The sequence below is a fragment of the Bolinopsis microptera genome, chromosome 9 (assembly GCF_026151205.1).
Source record: "Bolinopsis microptera isolate Bmic1 chromosome 9, MBARI_Bmic_1.0, whole genome shotgun sequence".
In the NCBI taxonomy this organism is placed as follows: domain Eukaryota; kingdom Metazoa; phylum Ctenophora; class Tentaculata; order Lobata; family Bolinopsidae; genus Bolinopsis; species Bolinopsis microptera.
Genome location: NC_087080.1, coordinates 10,375,999 through 10,396,218, shown reverse-complemented (window position 1 = coordinate 10,396,218; position 20,220 = coordinate 10,375,999). Strand labels below are relative to the sequence as shown.

Sequence of the window (20,220 nt, the reverse complement as noted above, 5' to 3'; positions counted from 1 at the left end):
AACCGAACCAAAACGGAATCAGGAATTGGAATTTTTTGTGAACACTTCTTGAACAATGTATATTGAATTATGGCTCATATCGTGTATACTCGAAACTATAAAGAAAAACGGCTTTGTTTAATGCGTATTGCGTTTACTATAAAACGAGACTATAAAGTTGGTAGTTGGGCTGCACTTATCATGATATGACAATCATACCTTTAAAGTCTGTAACAGGGATAAAGGCGCTGTGGTGAAAAATTTATTTCAAATGTTTGAAGCTCTCTCGTTAAGTTCAAGGAAGATAACGTAATCATTTAATGACCTGTCAACTTGTCAAGCATTCGAGAATCCGAAGGATAACTTCGAGACCACACATCATATAGGTCCCATGATCCTCTGAGCCTGATAACACACGACTTACTCGACTCGACTTAGGGCGGCTTCAACGTCCGAACAGAAATAGTTTTTTTCCAAATCTGTCTATCCAGCATGAGTTTGTTAATCTCCTTGCTGTCGTCAAGCCCCGTGTCCTTCCGAAGGATGTCTGATAACACAGAATAAGTCAATAAGATCACAGGATGTTTTATTGAGTAATGGGAATCTGTATCGTGTTCCGGCATATCGCTTCATAACGACGAATTTTCGGACGGATTTTTCTCCGAAAAACTGTTCTAAACCCGGCTGCGGCCTGCAACATCTACTTTTGAGTTGAAGGCAAACTAATCGAAATTGAAATTTTGTGTGCGGTCGGATTAAAACGATTTAAATGTCTAACTTTTAATTTTGAATCGAATAAACTTGATTGGCCAAATAAGCTCTGTTCGCTAGTCAATAGTCATCCCTCACAGGATTACACAGGAGTACACAGGATTACACAGGATCACACAGGATTACACAGGATCACACAGGATTACACAGGATTACACAGGATTACACAGGATCACACAGGATTACACAGGATTACACAGGATCACACAGGATTACACAGGAGTACACAGGATTACACAGGATCACACAGGATCACACAGGATTACACAGGATCACACAGGATTACACAGGATCACACAGGATCACACAGGATTACACAGGATTACACAGGATCACGCAGGATCACGCAGGATTACACAGGATCACACAGGATTACACAGGATCACACAGGATCACATAGGGTCACATGTAACCTGTAATACTGTTCAGGTTGACGTCATGTTACCAGACATGGATCAGGATTTAGCAGCACTCCCACAAAAGTTCAGTGACACGGACGCTAAAAAGGTCTTTTACAGAACCTCCGTCTTCCTGTCCGTTCCCCTGATCACTTTGCTCCTCTTCGCGGGTAAGTGAATACTGGCACTATATTGCGTGTAAGTAAATACTGGCACTATATTGCGGGTAAGTAAATACTGGCACTATATTGCGGGTAAGTGAATACTGGCACTATATTGCGGGTAAGTGAATACTGGCACTATATTGCGGGTAAGTGAATACTGGCACTATATTGCGTGTAAGTGAATACTGGCACTATATTGCGGGTAAGTGAATACTGACACTATATTGCGGGTAAGTGAATACTGGCACTATATTGCGGGCAAGTAAATACTGACACTATATTGCGTGTAAGTGAATACTGACACTATATTGCGTGTAAGTAAATACTGGCACTATATTGTGTGTAAGTGAATACTGACACTATATTGCGTGTAAGTAAATACTGGCACTATATTGTGTGTAAGTGAATACTGACACTGTATTGTGTGTAAGTGAATACTGACACTATATTGCGGGCAAGTAAATACTGGCACTATATTGCGGGCAAGTAAATACTGACACTATATTGCGTGTAAGTGAATACTGACACTATATTGCGTGTAAGTAAATACTGGCACTATATTGTGTGTAAGTGAATACTGACACTATATTGCGTGTAAGTAAATACTGGCACTATATTGTGTGTAAGTGAATACTGACACTATATTGTGTGTAAGTGAATACTGACACTATATTGCGGGCAAGTAAATACTGGCACTATATTGCGGGCAAGTAAATACTGACACTATATTGCGTGTAAGTGAATACTGACACTATATTGCGTGTAAGTAAATACTGGCACTATATTGTGTGTAAGTGAATACTGACACTATATTGCGTGTAAGTAAATACTGGCACTATATTGTGTGTAAGTGAATACTGACACTATATTGTGTGTAAGTGAATACTGACACTATATTGCGGGTAAGTGAATACTGGCACTATAATATTGCGGGTAAGTGAATACTGGCACTATATTGCGTGTAAGTGAATACTGGCACTATATTGCGGGTAAGTGAATACTGGCACTATATTGCGGGCAAGTAAATACTGGCACTATATTGCGGGTAAGTAAATACTGACACTATATTGCGTGTAAGTAAATACTGGCACTATATTGTGTGTAAGTGAATACTGACACTATATTGCGTGTAAGTAAATACTGGCACTATATTGTGTGTAAGTGAATACTGACACTATATTGCGGGTAAGTGAATACTGGCACTATAATATTGCGGGTAAGTGAATACTGGCACTATATTGCGTGTAAGTGAATACTGGCACTATATTGCGGGTAAGTGAATACGGGCACTATATTGCGGGTGAGTGAATACTGGCACTATATTGCGTGTAAGTGAATATTGGCACTATATTGCGGGTAAGTAAATACTGACACTATATTGCGTGTAAGTAAATACTGGCACTATATTGTGTGTAAGTGAATACTGACACTATATTGCGGGTAAGTGAATACTGGCACTATAATATTGCGGGTAAGTGAATACTGGCACTATATTGCGTGTAAGTGAATACTGGCACTATATTGCGGGTAAGTGAATACTGGCACTATATTGCGTGTAAGTGAATACTGGCACTATATTGCGGGTGAGTGAATACTGGCACTATATTGCGGGTGAGTGAATACTGGCACTATATTGCGGGTGAGTGAATGCTGGCATTATATTGCGGGTAAGTGAATACTGGCACTATATTGCGGGTAAGTGAATACTGGCACTATATTGCGGGTAAGTGAATACTGGCACTATATTGCGGGTAAGTGAATACTGGCACTATATTGCGGGTAAGTGAATACTGGCACTATATTGCGGGTGAGTGAATACTGGCACTATATTGCGGGTAAGTGAATACTGGCACTATATTGCGGGTAAGTGAATACTGGAACTATATTGCGGGTGAGTGAATACTGGCACTATATTGCGGGTAAGTGAATACTGGCACTATATTGCGGGTGAGTGAATACTGGCACTATATTGCGGGTAAGTGAATACTGGCACTATATTGCGGGTGAGTGAATACTGGAACTATATTGCGGGTGAGTGAATACTGGCACTATATTGCGGGTAAGTGAATACTGGCACTATATTGCGGGTGAGTGAATACCGGCACTTTTTTGCGGGTAAGTGAATACCGGCACTATATTGCGGGTAAGTGAATACCGGCACTATATTGCGGGTAAGTGAATACTGACACTATATTGCGGGTAAGTGAATACTGGCACTATATTGCGGGTAAGTGAATACTGACACTATATTGCGGGTAAGTAAATACTGGCACTATATTGCGGGTAAGTGAATACTGACACTATATCGCGGGTAAGTGAATACCGGCACTATATTGCGGGTAAGTGAATACCGGCACTATATTGCGGGTAAGTGAATACCGGCACTATATTGCGGGTAAGTGAATACTGACACTATATTGCGGGTAAGTGAATACTGGCACTATATTGCGGGTAAGTGAATACTGACACTATATTGCGGGTAAGTGAATACTGGCACTATATTGCGGGTAAGTGAATACTGACACTATATCGCGGGTAAGTGAATTCCGGCACTATATTTGGGCTCAGATTTAGGTGATCGTCCCTACTAAACTGCTTGTCAAATACCTACTGATTGGAGTTTGACGCTGACTAATATTTACAGTATTGATACTTATTTACTACGTCAGCTACGTGTTAAACTTCCTGTTAAATAAATTGTTTGGGAGTTTCTGATTAAGATAATACGCGTCTGATTCTTGAAAGGTGTTTAAAATATGCAGACGTCAAAGGTGTTAAACCGGATGAAGTTTAATTAAAGGTTAGATCGCCGGTTAACTGATGTTTAAACGGTATGGGGGAGGGAGGGGGAGAGGGGGAGGGGAGGTGGCTTTATCAGGAACCATTTTACTAAAAATCCAAACCCCCCTCCCACCGACATCCAGACTTCTATCCGGTATCACAGAGTATTTATAAATCCGGTTTTCTGAGACAGTAATTATGAGACAAGTAACCCAAATATATGGGTATAAGTTGAGAAACCATCTGTGTTCCTCAAATCAGTTGAGTGGGAGGCACCTGTCGAGATCAAAGTGCACCGTGAATTTAATTTTAGCCAAAATGACATATCGATATTGTCTGGGAATTACGCCGACTTAAGTTCGAGTTATCAAGTTAATGACTGAATTCCTTTTCAGGATTCGATGTGTATCAAGCTCTTTCCCACAGTCCTGAAGTCAAACGTTACGAGATGCGAATATTACAAGGTACACAAGAAAATCTTATGATTATGAAGTTTTGAGAACAGAGAAAAAAAAAGTAGAAAACATTTAAGAATCAATAATCAAGATGAGCAAATCCTCATTACCAGTTAATGGATGCGACAAAGTAACCCAAAAGTATGCGCTGAAATTCTAATCAAGAAAGCAATACGTATTATTGCAATATAATATAATAAGCAATACGTACCCTTTCAGGCATGAAGATTGGTAATTTAATGACAGAAATCCTCAGAGAACAGTCCTTTACCTTCAAGTATGTAATGGATCGTTCGCATGGGAATCTCAACAAACTTCAGCATGCCCAGGTATGCGGTCTACCGTATTAAGATGAAAGTTGAAATCTTCTTAGAAAACATTGTTATATTTGTGGTTCATCCTTTCAATTACTGACTCATGATGCAGTGATGTTTAATTTATAGTGAAGGGGGTGATGCAACGTCAATTAATGTCAGTATTCCATAAAAACCCCAAACTGACATTGACATTAATTGACATTAATTGACATTAATTGACATTAATTGACATTAATTGACATTAATTGACATTAATTGACATTAATTGACATTAATATGTCTTGAAATTTGAGATTATCATTATTCGATAAATATTCAAGATATTCACGTCTATGTAAGTTAGACCGGTTCAAAAAAACAAAATGTCCTTGAATAATTATGAGTATGTTCTTATCTGTTGATCCTTAGGTTCAAAGACCACCAAAAAAAATTTCAGCTTCCAACTCTTCCTTCTTCGGTCCCCACCGGCCACGCCCATATTTTATTGGTTTCTTATACAGGTAAAATATTTAGAATCGGCTTTTTTAGTATGAAGGAGTAATGTTAGCTGTTTAAGATTCGTTATTCAAATATAAATGTCATGAAGGCATTTCGTTTAATGTGGGTTTTAAGTTCTGATGATGTTGAGAACCACGCCCTTGGATGGCCACGCCCATTTAAGAAAATTAAATTTCGGGAAACCGTATTATTTTAGTTTTATTGTTTAATGATCTGAATTTTTTTCACATTTCACATTTCCATATGTGATAGTAGTGAATAAATTGATGATATAAACGTTCTAAAGTGCTAACAATATGGTAGAACTACATAATCTCTGGTCGAAAAATATCGTGTCAATTAATGTCAGTATTCCAAAATTTTGCAAAACTGACATTGACATTAATTGACATTAATTGACATTAATTGACATTAATTGACATTAATTGACATTAATTGACGTTGCATTCCCCCCATAGTGAATATGGGCCAAAAATTTGTTTCCTTTGGTGGCCTCAGGCGTGTTCATTTTTACTTGCTATCTGACAAATGTCCCCCGCCACGGTGCAGATTTTACGCCGGTCTAAAATTCTCTATATAAATGCAAATTATTCGTCTACTTGCGCGATGATAATTGTTATAACCAGAGTTTAACCCTATTAATCAAGTAACCCTAAATCGGGGTAACTGCTTTAAAAGGATTAAAGTCGTCATTTTCAAGGATCTCAACCACCAATTTATGCAGGTGGTACTAGAAAAACAGGTTCTAGAAAAACTCTCTGGAGATATCAAATAAATTATTCATATTATAAACATAATATGATAAAGAATAACAATTTCACAGATATTTTCACAGATTGAAACGGACAAGAGGATAAACGAGCTGTACAGAACAGGATTTCCAGAATACCTGACAGTAACCAACCCACAAGAATACATCCTGTACACTGCCATGGGCAAGGGGTTTGTTGAGAGCGAGACAGACAACCTTCAGATCAGCAACACCAGCCTCAACTTTCTACAGAAGAGAGATGTGAGTTACCATAGCAACCACAATATAATCTGTAAGCAACACCAGCCTCAACTTTCTACAGAAGAGAGATGTGAGTTACCATAGCAACCACAATGTAATCTGCTTGACATTATTTGTCGGCGCAATGCTGTGACAATTGTAGTTTAGGAAAATCTGTCGAGAAGTCGCTTGTTTAAATCCCTCTCGAGACAAATCCTTTATACACTGCATTTATTCCTGCTTGTATATTGAGCTGTGATAGATACAGGGTCTATGATTCAATGGTTTTAGCCTTGATTTGGGGATAAACGCTTCTGCCAAGCCAACATGCGTCGGCTCGGATCTGGAAAGTGACGTGGCAAAATCCATTGGAGTGCACCCCTTCAGTGATGCGTAGTATAAGTATAAGCGTGCACCCCTGCAGTGATGGGTACCTCGCTCGATCCATAGTCTACGTTTTTATATTGCACTCTTGTGAGTGAGGAAAAATATCTGGATAAGAAACTGGCTATATCAGGTGTCTGGACGTATCGTAGATTATAGCTGGATTTAGAATTATCTTGTGTTCAATTATTTTATTTAATCTTAATTATGTTGTGCATTTAATTAACTATATAGCCATTAGTCACATATGTGTACAGTAAAACCCTGATTTACCGCAGAGTTTGGGTGAAAACAATCGGCGTTCGCGGTAAAACAGGGTTTTGACAAAAACGGCCGCAGTAAATCATATGTGTAGTCGTAGACAACCAGACAACCAGACAACCGAACCAGCCTTTCGCTGTTACGTCAGTTGACAGATTGTTTGAAGTTTCGTTTCCTTATTTAGTATTGGCCAACTGTTATTCATACTACGACCACTTCAGACCTGTTTTTTCTCACATATTAAGTTATTTAGTTACTAAGTTACTTAGTTACTAAGTTACTACGAGTGAACTATAATCAATTCATTACTTTTAGGTAGATACTTATGCGATAACCGTGTAAAATTTGTCCGTAAATAAAGTTTAAGAAGGAGCCAAGTTGCTTATTATACTATTTTATAACTACTACAGAGTGGCCCAGAAATAACTGCCCACATGCAACCCTTCAATATTATCAATAACTCACGTAATTCGTGTAAAAATTGGCAATTGCATGAAAATTTTATAGATAAAAAGATTATAGATATTATTATAGATATTGGTCAAACCAAGACTTTCTCTGTTACACTATTTTCATAATAAAATGAGAACGCGTTGAGCTAGAAACTTAACATTTTCTAGACACATTCGCTTTGATAATCGAAAACCTTTCCCAAAATTTAACGTTGATTATTAAAAATTTAGCCGAGTTATGCCCATTTTAAAATCTTTATAACCAAGACGCAATTAATTTGCAGGATGTTCTCGAAAAGTTCCGTGAAATAAGAGTTCCCCCTTCAACAAGTGCTGCCATCAACAACTTGACTCTACATGTGAACTCATTCTACACCAAAGTAATGGAGATACTTGTGCAATCAGTTGTGTATACTTTTAGCGAAGGTAAGAGAGAAACGGGTTTATTTGATTATCTCATCGCGCGTTATTTGACTGGATATTGTGTGAATGGACATTAAAATGAACGCTAGGGCCACTAGCGTCCAATTAATGTCCGTTCAAACTTCAAATGCAGCCTGGTAAGGTATATAAAAGTGACCTATTCGGGATCTCCTCGGGCATTATGTCGCTAATTTTTGATGGTCTGCGGTTCTTTACAACTGTGTTACCTATCTGTTGAACAACTTTTTTCAAATACCAATCATGACATTGAAAATTGACTCATTACTACAATAATTAAAATAAGTTGCTCAAAAAAATCACTCCCTCAGAACCAGCGTTGTTTGGAACACGAAAGTGGAAGATGCTAGTAGCGTTTAAGTGTCTACTGGAGATACAGAGTAGAGCAGCTAAGATTGATGCTATCGGCATGTTCTTTTACACCGAAGGTATTCTCAAGAATAATATTTCCCGCAATCAGACAGCAAATGAAGGTTAAACGTCCAATACAATTTTTTGCATCAGTAAATAGAAGGTGGGTATTCTGTCCAGTTATCGCTCTCGTGAATAACTTATCGTTCCGTCTAGACATTACACCACTTTGAAAATGATTTAACATCACGTTCAATGCTTTAACTATCGTCGAATGGTCGACCTTAAAAAGGAATTGCTGACGTATTTGATGGGTTGTAAAGGCATTCGCACCGTTTATCCGAATCAGTATTTAGTTGAAACTTAAAATAGCCTTGCGTACCACATATGAAGTACTATATGAAGTGGGTAAGTAGTGTTGGGCAGAGTGGTTAAAAGTGGTTTAAATTGTGCTGTTTATACTGCGCAAATTTTGATTTAAATTGATTAAATTTGGGGTGGAGCACCTAATGTGTGATGATGGTAGTGTCGTGCTTTAAGCTCCAGGTATAAGCGTGTTACCACTTTCAAAAATGATAGAAACCTCTCAAGAAGTGGAGAGGTCCTGATCCTGACTGCATTAATGTTACAAAACTAATAAGTGAGAGTTAACTTTATAATATTATATGTAGTTTTACTGTCTCAAATCAGCAAAGGAAGCAGAAATAATGGTTTCTGGATACTAGCACCTCAGGAAAATGACAGCCAAAGCCCGGCACAAATACCACACATACCATTGCAAATGCAGAGATAAAAAGCTTTTGCCATTTGTAAAAATTTTTGCCATTTTCACCATTGACGAATATCAGAAACTGCAAATTTTTGCCGGTTTATCCCGGAAATCATAATAAACATGACAGGCAATAAATCCACCGAAAAAAGCTTTGTTCCTAAAATGTCTTTGAGTAAATTCGAAATTAATAGATGTAACATATTGATCTTATGTCGTACTATATAATGGTCAAAGACAGCCAATCTTTGCTTACATTTGTCAAATATCTTGGTTAGTTTTTATATATTTGATACTTTGATAGCGCTATTAAATTCTTGATTATAATTTACGCTTGCAGACGATATTTTTAAATATACGTTTATTTATTTTTAAATGAATGTTGTTTAACTTAACTTCCTCATTTTACTACTTCGAAGGTACGTGTGTGATTTATATTTCACAGTTAAGTGGCCACAAGAGCTTGCAAGTAAACGCTGTGCAGGAGGTTACTGGTTATTCACGTGACTGCAATTGTCGGGGAGGTGACAGGAAATTGGTTGCTTTGTGATTTGAGACTGTGATTGGGTCGGCTGCTGAGTACTGCGCACTGATTGGTCGACTTTTGTCACGCGTCAAAACAAATAGATCATGCTCCCCCCACCAATATGATTATATTTATACACGTTTCTGGTTTTCAAAATTCGCAGAATTTGGTTCATTGAATAGAGTACTTATTTGGAGCGCAGTCATGAAAAATCCAACTTGTTTCAATACTTCCGGTCAAAATGTGATATTATTAATAGTGTGAAATTTACACCTTGGCCTTTTTGTGGTTCATGTGGAAATTATTGGGGGGGGGGGGGGGGGTGACCCCATACCCACATACCCATGTATTTCTCAACCTTTGATCATTAAAAGAATTCTACAATTGCTGATAATAATCTATATCTAGTACCTTAGTTCCCAAAAATTTGTGTGCCATTACATTGAGCACAATTTATTTGAGCCCGAAAAATTTGGGCAGAAAATTTGAACTCATTTGGGCGACCGAAAATTTGGGCACAAATTCTTCGAAAAATGAACGATTTTCCAATAAAATTTCAGTTAGATATTTGCCTTAGTTCATTATTATTCCTTATTATTTCAATCATTTTGCTTTCAATTTTAAGCATGTAGGTGGTAGTCTGAGTTGTTTCACATTATGAAATTTACGATCTGCCCAGTAACTACTAAAAAAAAGGTGATGATGGCACAGTACAAAATGATAGATATACATTTGCAGCTCTTGTTTAAATCTCTAGCTATCCGTACCTCTAGCCATTTGTTTTATTAGTAGATGTTAGCTATTCCAGTTAATTCTATTCATTTAAAATATAAGCCTTTTTACTTGGTCAAGCCATGAATGACAGATTAGAAAACTAAAATTTCAAATATTATTTCACTTGGATATGAAGAAAAAGCCATCTTTCTATAGATTTCAGGGCCACAGGCCAAATGCCAAAAGTTTGGTTAGCAAAAAATTTAGCAGACGGAAAAGATGTATGCAATTAATTTGGTCTGCAAAAAATTTGGGCGAGAGGCCCGCTCAAATTTTTTGTCGCCCAAATTTTTGGGAATTAAGGTATATCTATAGGGGTCATGCATAAAATTAAACTCATACTCAGATTGTGAGATTGTCTCACGATTTAAAGTATCATTCATTTAACCAGTACCAACTAGTACAGTCGAATACATCGTTTTGTCATCAACAATTTGAAACAAAGCGATTTCAACGAGAAATGGTCGGAGCAGGTCACAGAAATCCTTTCCAATATTTCCCAAAATTTCCAACTTCAGCAAAATTCACAATTACCACTTTTTACCACATTGATTCTCCGCAAATAAATCAGCTTCTGAATGTCGTAGAATGTTTTAGATTGAGCCAGTGTGTTAAATAAAAGAGACCAAAGTTTTCTTTTATAACTTTTTAATGTAGTGAAGTTTAAGGTATTAATTAATGATTATATCCCGCTCATACGAGAGTGATGTGAGCAAATTTGTTAATGCGAACAATTGTCTACTCAGTATAAGGCAAAAAGAAAATTGAAACATATTTTATTGTAAAGCACACTAATCTAAGTAACAGCATACACCGTACAATTTATATTGCCATAGGGTGGCAAGTCCCCATACATCGTGATCCGGTAGTTTCATTGTGTCCTAATATACACTATACAGATATAGCCACACATTTGTTTTACGGGCTTGCAAATACCGCCGTCTTGTTCTTAGGTAGGTACTTAGGTTCTTACTTGGTGCGGTTCGTACTCGAGGTTCATGAATACCAAATCTGAGATTCAGTATTTACTCGTAAGTAATTACTCCCCAAATAGTTAGTTAGTATGCAATATGCATGACCCCTCTATAAGTCACACTCCAGGTTACGCAGATGCGGAGAAAGTACAGCTGATGGTAGCGAACCAGGCAGTGGAGGACTACTGTTTCTCTAAGATCCTAATGTACGTGCCCGATCTGAAGTCAGACACGGACCGCCTCTCTGATGCCATTGATCTGCTCAGGTTTAATCACGTGATGAAATGAACTGAACATGATGAAATGAAATGAGAGTGTGTTTATATCCTGCTGATATTTAATATATAAATTGCATATCACAGAACGGTTGATGAACTTATTCTATGCACCACATATGTGACATGTATATATAACCGTTCGATCGTTTCCGTTGGGATGTATCATGAGTAAAGTTGGACAAGTGTTCACTAATTTATCCACAGGGGACATCGGTACCGGATTCTTAACAATCAGAGCCTGGAAGCTTCCAAGTCTATGGGCATCAACTGGATCGCAGGTACTACAATATCATACTTTTTAATGTCTTAATGTTGTCTTATTGGTGTCTTAATGTTGTCTTATTGTTGCATCGGTGTTCGTTCTAGTTGCCGATACTTTCAATTCGTGTTCTACTTTATGGTTTTTTATTTTACAAAATGAAAAGGTGGTAGTGATACCAAAGAAATTAGGAGCTAGAAAAAACAGTCTATTGATCAATCAAGTTGAAAATCTAATACATAGTCAATATAAGTTCAACTTCAAGATAAGATATTAAAGGGAGCTATCCAATAAATCAGTATTTTAAGTGTAAGATGAATATTTTCAGCAGATGAATATTTTTAAGCCACATTGCCATTTTTAATACAATCATCTATGTGCAATGTGTTCTAAAGTGTTTAAAATAAAGTCTGTGCAAAACCTTGAAACACTCTTATCAAGATTATAATGGGACAGAAGGAAGGTGATATTTTTAATCAAGGATCTGAGAATATTCCAGTAGAAACGTCTTCCGCCCCGAGGTTTGAGACCTGGAACGGCTCAAGGGACCCCTAAGGAACAAATTTGGTTTGGGTAGACTTTCTCAATATGGGGCAGTTTTGTGCAATTGATCACGCCCTTTTTTTGGCCCTTTCGCGATATCTAAACCCACATATCTCCACTTCTGATCGGAGAAAGGAGATCAACTATATCAACTGTATGAAAATGATTAGAATCATCACATTTAGGGGGTTAGAACCTGGTTTTAAAGTCCTCATGCTTAAGGTTGATAAGTTATGTGACCACGCCCTTCTACGCTCTCGCGAGTAACAATTGCCACACTTATTTCATGATATCTCAGCTTCTGATGGGAGCTTAAATCTCATCTTGGGCATAAAAATTGTCAGCATCATTACATTGAGTGGGGTAGAGCATGGTTTAAAGTCTAAAGATTCCAGGTTGTTGAGTTATTAGGTCAAAACCTATTTTTACGCTCTCGCGAGCCGAAATTAATGTACTTATTACAAGATATCTCAGCTTCTGATGAGAGATAAGGGCTCATCTTGGGCATAAAAATGGTCAGCATTATCTTATTGAGTGGGGTAGATCATGGTTTTAAAGTCTACAGACTTCAGGTTGTTGAGTTATTAGGTCAATACCTATTTTTACGCTCTCGCGAGCCGAAATTAATGCACTTATTACAATATCTTAGTATTTTAGTTTATTTTCTATTATATAGACAAAAGAAACGCTAATCTTGAACGCGAATAGAGCTTTTTAGGCCAGAAACCGGCGACCATATAAGAAGGACGTGAAGGGGATCAAGACTCTTCGAACTACATTAAATATATTCCATCTGTAACATCCTTAATAATTATACTCACAAAATAAGAAATATTAAAGCTAAAAGAACAAAACCCTATACATTTCCTAGGGCACCACATCAGTGGAGCCAGAATTAATGCCATTATTAATTGAGACTCGATAGAAAACAGACATAGCGGTTGGCTTTCTCTTCAACACAGCTCTATTCGAGTAAACTTCAGTTTTTTTACCAGATTTACACATATATATAATATAAGTCTTAATACCCTTCAGTCTAAAAATGTATATAATAGCATTGGCTACTGAGTTTAGTACAACAGTGTGAATATATATAACATAGTAGGTCATGTAGTAAGATTTCACGTCACCATTCCAGATGGTGGTATAGTTCAGAGTCTTATCAGAAAATATGTAGAAAGCGTCCCCTAGCGTCAACAACCAAAACCAAAGGTTGAGCACCAGGTAAGTTGCAATAAGGATCAGGATGGTGATTGTTGCATCTCTCTTCTTCTCCCATCCCGAGTGTCCATGTAGTGGGTCCTCCATCTCGCTGGTTGCTGTACATCTTCTATTGGGTGACACTCTCTTAGACAGGGGTGCCCCATTGTTGCTCTGGAGGTTCTTGTCCTTTTTAAGGAGGCTTACGAATGTTGCTATGGAGAAAACGATGGCAGGGATTCCTGGTAAGAGAACTTCGAATATGTAGAGAAAGGTGTAGAGCAGCTTGTCGAGAACTGTGATATTTTGAGTGTTAATGTTGTTGACACTGCACCCCAAAAATACTGGATTGTAGCTGTATGCCTTCTCCATGTACCAATAGTTCATGGTGCTCTTGAAGATCTGGATTGCCAGGTAGATGAGGATGCTCACAGCAACGAACCTCCTCTTTATCCTCCTCAAAGGGTGAACCAGGCCGAGCCAGCGAGTTATCGCCAACACAGCCATCAGATAAATGGAGAACCCACAGGCTGTATGCCAGATCAGTCCCCAGATATTGCAGAACAGCTTGTTCTCAAACATGAGGGGTCTCCCCTCTGCGAAGGCGGATATGGCAGAGAAGAGCATGATGGAAGAGAGAGCCAGGTCGGTTCCGCTGACGAACACAAAGAGGAGGTTTATAGCGGAGCAGCGTTTACGGAGAAAGTAAGTGAGGCAGATGAGGTTGAGGCTGGTACCGATGAGAAACTCCCCTGTAGTGAGGATCCCGTTTGCCGTGTAGTAAGATCTCCATCCAGATAGTTCAAACATGGTGCATAAATCTGGGATAAAATCGGGTTATTTTAGGCGATAATTAAGGGAGGAAGTTTCTTTCTTTTTTTTTAAATATTTGTAAGAAAATAGAGTAGCTTGTATCGTAAATAATGTACAATATTTTCTCAGTTGTGCCATGCACATTTAAATCGCAATTGTGCAACTCGTGAATTGTCTTGATAGCGGTAAATTGGATTCGTTTCAACTAAAAGGATTTCAAGTACTGCAATATTTCTTGTTTTTAACACATGAAATCGGTGGCCAAAAATTCAAGATCTTTTGGCTGGTATTGTTTATGTCTTAAGTTACATTTCAAAAATAAATATCGTGAAAAATAGTTTTCATGGCTTGATTCTCTAAATTGTAAAATGACGAACTTTGGTGAACTTCAACACATTGTTTTTTGGAAAGCCCGAATCCCTAATTTTTAAACCTACCAAACGAATAACACAACTAGGAATAATACAACTACTACTAGTACTACTACTACTAGGAATATAATTTGTAAGAACGCTAATATTCGGCCTAGTCTATCGTGTATCAAATCAGTCGAGGGATTGTAACTCACCCTATTTAGTATTTACCCTATTTAATTTGAAATATTCAGTGCACTACTTATACTGCAAAGTCGGATTTATAAAATAATGCAAGTTGCATAGTGCAATATTAAAGTTGTTGACAATTTAATGGTTGCCCCTAAACTCGAAGTAACCTCTTATCCCTAATGGAAGCGATGCGTTACAAATTGGCGCTGAACCCCGATCAATACACGTCTAAGAGTATCAAGCAATAATTGTGTTCTAGCGGCTCCATATATATACGCACCGTGATATCTATTAATTTAGACAGCGCCTTCTCACGCAGAAGGTTCAGGGTACTATCACGCGTGAGGGGTGCTATTAGCGTTATATGCACCACGACCATAGAACCCGTCATAACTGTTTAGCTGTCATGTTGTTTATATTTTTGAAACAATTTGAAGGAAATTTAGGCAGAGGTCTTACCGTAATTTTGTGCAGGTGAATTAATTGGCGATCAATTATAAATAGTGAAATTTCTGTAATCAAAGAAATTGATTTCTGGTGATCAAATTGGTATAATCAAAATTGTGTCAGCCACATCTTAAGAGTACTGTAGCCGTGCAGATAAAGAGTGTGAACTATAAAGGTCGGAGAAACCTAAGTGGCTAATTTACCATCTGGTGGCATGGAACGGAGGAAAAAGTTATGCATTTAACCGTTGCAGTTGTCTAGTAATGTGACCGACCACTATAAGGATTTCCAAGGATTCCCCCAATCTGACGCCCCACAAATATCAGATCATGTCCCCATCTCAAAATGTATCAATGGTCGGAGAGGGAGTCAGCAATGGAAAGATACCTAGAATGGCCACAGGGTGTTAAGGATGATCACAATGTGACATTATGAGGAGAGTTTGAGAATCGTCAGATTTTTACATTTTGAGATAGTTTACGGTTACTCACTGTACTCTCTTAAATCTAGGAATTTTGCATATGAGTTAAACCACAAAGCCAAATTAACGTGAAGTCGTCACAGCAGGGGTGTAGGAAGCGGGGGGTCACAGCACTCAAGAAGAAGTCTGAAGAACAGCTCTTCTGGTGACTCAGAACTTGATTTCAGAAGTCCTGGCAGAATCTTCAACAGAAGTGAAAACTGAATCAGACACTCTCAACTATGAAATCCTTCTCTCGAGTTGAGTCAGTCTTCAGACTCATATAACCACGCCGAAGGGAACAAATCTGCTGACTCCATCATCCTTTCTCTGGTGGTTCTTATTTGTGCATAATTCGTTTTTATTGGTTCTAAAACGTCGGGTTAACTTGACTGACCACGATCAAGCATATTAAGAGGCAGTAAAACAGCAAAACTAGCGGGCTGTGATGAAGGGAGACTTCCCACCCCATACATTGCATAATATTTTTAATATTAATAAATAAGTTTAATGTTTCACCGCTATAATAATTATATTTATTTAACAAATAGTTTGAGGTAGCGCTGTTAAACAGAGCGATTATCGAAGCGGCTGCCACTCAAATTATTTGTTATATACAGTATAATGACATAAAAAGCATTAATATACATTAACATATATGTATATATATATATATATTAATGTATATTAATGCTTTTTATACAAAGTTACAACAAAGTCTTCATGTTATGTATCCAGGGTTTGGACAGGATATTACCCGTTTAAAATATTCACATCACGTTACATAATACTCAATAAATGTAATAGATTTGTAGTGTTGTAATTAGTTTAAAGTGACGAATAATATATATATATGATTTCTAGTCGACATGTATATGGTTTAAAATTTAAATAGGCAGCTTTATAAAGATAACTGGCGGCCGCTTTAATATTTTATCTTTCAAACCCGAAAAAAATCACTTCATAAAACAAATCCTAGTCACGTGCCCTTGACAGTGACATTATCAAATGTCTGGAGCGACTCGAGCACGGCTCACCCACGAACTCAAACACCCGCAAATAAAGATGTAAGCAGCAAGCACAAGTGCAATAAATTCTTTGACAGACAGGACAGCGAGATACTTCGTCATCATAGTTGTTTGTTTGCTCATGGATCTATCACAAGGTTTCTCAGTAGACCAAACAGATAGTTGTTACTGTAGATAGGTTCCGACAACAAGAGTGCTACGGCCCGCCCGCTCACCTAGTCACTTGTTAGACTCCGCCACAGCCAAGCGACTAATAGTGAGGGGTTAAGGTACCATACGGGAATAATAAGTACATACACCTTTGTAATAATACAGAGAAAACGTTATATTATGTTGAGCGTTTTTATCTTTTTTTTTTTCGATTAATTTGGTGTTTCAGACCTCCCGCTGCGAGAGGTTGTCAAATGACAATCCATAAGGTGAGACTCACTGGTATTATATATTGTATGGGAGTTTTGTGAACTAAATTGAATCCTGCACTCAGAGATCAAATAAACATTAAACAGAGGTGGTTCATTCATCGAGCATGGGCGATCCGAACAGCACTATATAATATACTCATTACTCTTAAATTATCAACTTTTAATGACTTCTCCGTATGCAGTCGAGGATCAGTACTTTGATGAATTATCAGGTGGTCCGCTGCCATGGAAATTAAAATGAAGCTATATTATTATTCCCTGTATCGCGCACAATTTTTTTTCCTATTAGCTAGAACCATATAACAACTACCAACTACCAAGGTTCCTTTATTTGCCGACGGAAAATTTAGCTATTGTGTAATATGCTTACTTGAGATGACATCATTTCAGGATAGGCCTATCATTCTTGATATATTAAAGAAATGTGTCTATTACCTATTTCAAAGAAGAATCAAAAGATATAATTTAAAAACATATCTGCAAAACCTAACATATTATGCACAGAAATAATGCATCAATAAATAAATAAACTGGCCAGCAATCCCCCTTCATAATCATAGTGTAGTCGTCAGACTTCTGGGACCTGGGTAGTTCTACGCCAGTCTAATATATATTTTTTTCAAAAATATTTAATTTGACCTACATTAAGTTTAAGACTGTTATTATTAACCCACGTTTGTACAGCATTTAAAGCACTATTTGCACGCATGATCAGTTCAGTGAACGTGTCTGCAGAAACGATGATGTTTGCGTCATATGCGAATAAAATATATTGGGCTATAACACTGACATAAAACATTTAACATATTTAACATATTTAACATATTTAACATATTTAACATATTTAACATATTTAACATATTTAACATATTTAACATATTTAACATATTTAACATATTTAACATATTTAACATATTTAACATATTTAACATATTTAACATATTTAACATATTCCCAATTGCAACTGTTGACGTGTCCCCCACCACCCCCCCTCCCCATAGTGCTCCCCCCCCCCCCCCCTCCCCATAGTGCTCCCCCACCACCCCCCTCCCAATAGTGCTCCCCCACAGTGCAGATGAACGGTATCTCACTGTTATGACTAGATTAATTGCCTAAGAAAAGTCAAGAAGTGTGACACTTTGTTTTAGGGTTGACAACTGATTGTCAATAGCATCCGTCAAACATACCGTTAAAAATTCGGGTTTTAATGTCTGATATTTTCTGGCAGGTGACAGCGACTAACCGATCAGCTCTCGGTATTAAACTATCACAACCCAAAATCTCTGTCAAGTGTCAAAACTATAAATACAGTTCTTTTATACCAGTATCCAGACATATTTGCCTTGTCCTAATGAGCGATAATTTAGATACTGGTAATGTTGGCATATGAGGAAGGTTATAATTTAGATACTGGTAACGTTGGCATATGTGGAAGGTTATAATTTAGATACTAGTAATGTTGGCATATGTGGAAGGTTATAATTTAGATACTCGTAATATTGGCATGTGTGGAAGGTTGTAATTTAGATACTGGTAATGTTGGCATATGTGGAAGGTTATAATTTAGATACTGGTAACGTTGGCATATGTGGAAGGTTATAATTTAGATACTAGTAATGTTGGCATATGTGGAAGGTTATAATTTAGATACTCGTAATATTGGCATGTGTGGAAGGTTGTAATTTAGATACTGGTAATGTTGGCATATGTGGAAGGTTATAATTTAGATACTGGTAATGTTGGCATATGTGGAAGGTTATAATTTAGATACTGGTTACGTTGGCATATGTGGAAGGTTATAATTTAGATACTGGTAATGTTGGCATATGTGGAAGGTTGTTATTTAGATACTGGTAATGTTGGCATATGTGGAAGGTTGTAATTTAGATACTGGTAATATTGGCATATGTGGAAGGTTATAATGTGCATGGTGTTATGGCATCTTATCATTATTTTCGTCACAATCTGATAAAACAGCACATTAAACTAATCAGCTCTGATTACAGCTTTAAATATAATACAACAAACTTCGCGTAACCTTTAGCTATTTGAGCAGATAGCAGATTTTTAAACTTAACAATTTGAATTTAAGTTAACTTGTAGTATCGCCATGATAAAGAATCGCAGACTTTTGAACTCAGAAAGTTAACGGCCGCAGAAGAATCACTGTTCATGATTCATATTTAAGGATAAGTGCGATCAAATTATAGGCAAAGGTATATCTTTTGGTCCAGGCATTTTGATTTAGAAACTTATTGCAAGCCGCGAACCCACAACTAATCGTGCGATGAATGTCACTGCAAAGAGCTATTAAAGTCAATACTTTTGCAGTATAGTTTCAACCAATACGTCCGGTTTTTAGCAATTTCATTTGAAGAACCTTTCAATAACTCCTCCTCCGAGGTGATACCACGTGCACAATAGGTTATTGAATGAGCACCTGAACAATTCTGTGAAAAATGAACTGATCGGCTGAATGATCACCCAATTAATCATCGGATTCCAAGAATTTGTCCGACAATTCCAAGAATGTTATCGTTATGATATTAGAGTATTAGGAAGAAACGGAAAATAAAATATAAATAATTTAGATGCTAAAAATTCAGAATATAAAATGTTTTAGTTGTGGCCAATGAGCCAATAAGGTATTGATTGGGAATCGAGCGGTTTACTCGATTAATGTTTACTCAAAATTATAATACAATATTCTTGTTACAAATTCGCAAACAAACGATTCCCACATTTAAAAAAGGAAGCCAAACCAAACAAGACAACTGAAACTTGTATCGAATTTAATTTAATTCCAATACTGTTATAATAGGAGCAGCAAGATGACTTATATAATTTATCTCAGTCCATGTTTTAACGCGTTATAAATCGGATCTTTACCGGTTTAAATGAACTTTTGTTGGCAGTCTGAAGTAGAACTAGAAGTTCCC

The 20,220-nt window shown here is 37.2% G+C and overlaps 1 protein-coding gene across 1 annotated transcript in view; it reads left to right on the top strand.

Moving 5' to 3' along the window:
* The window catches only part of LOC134821388 (uncharacterized), a 39,226-nt gene that overhangs the window by 5,326 nt on the left and 13,680 nt on the right, over window positions 1-20,220 (top strand). The window contains exons 5-12 of the mRNA XM_063832130.1: window positions 1,180-1,318; window positions 4,489-4,557; window positions 4,768-4,877; window positions 6,199-6,375; window positions 7,736-7,877; window positions 8,204-8,320; window positions 11,414-11,552; window positions 11,769-11,842. Of these exons, the coding sequence (XP_063688200.1) occupies window positions 1,180-1,318; window positions 4,489-4,557; window positions 4,768-4,877; window positions 6,199-6,375; window positions 7,736-7,877; window positions 8,204-8,320; window positions 11,414-11,552; window positions 11,769-11,842 (967 nt within the window). The remainder of the gene's footprint in view (window positions 1-1,179; window positions 1,319-4,488; window positions 4,558-4,767; window positions 4,878-6,198; window positions 6,376-7,735; window positions 7,878-8,203; window positions 8,321-11,413; window positions 11,553-11,768; window positions 11,843-20,220) is intronic.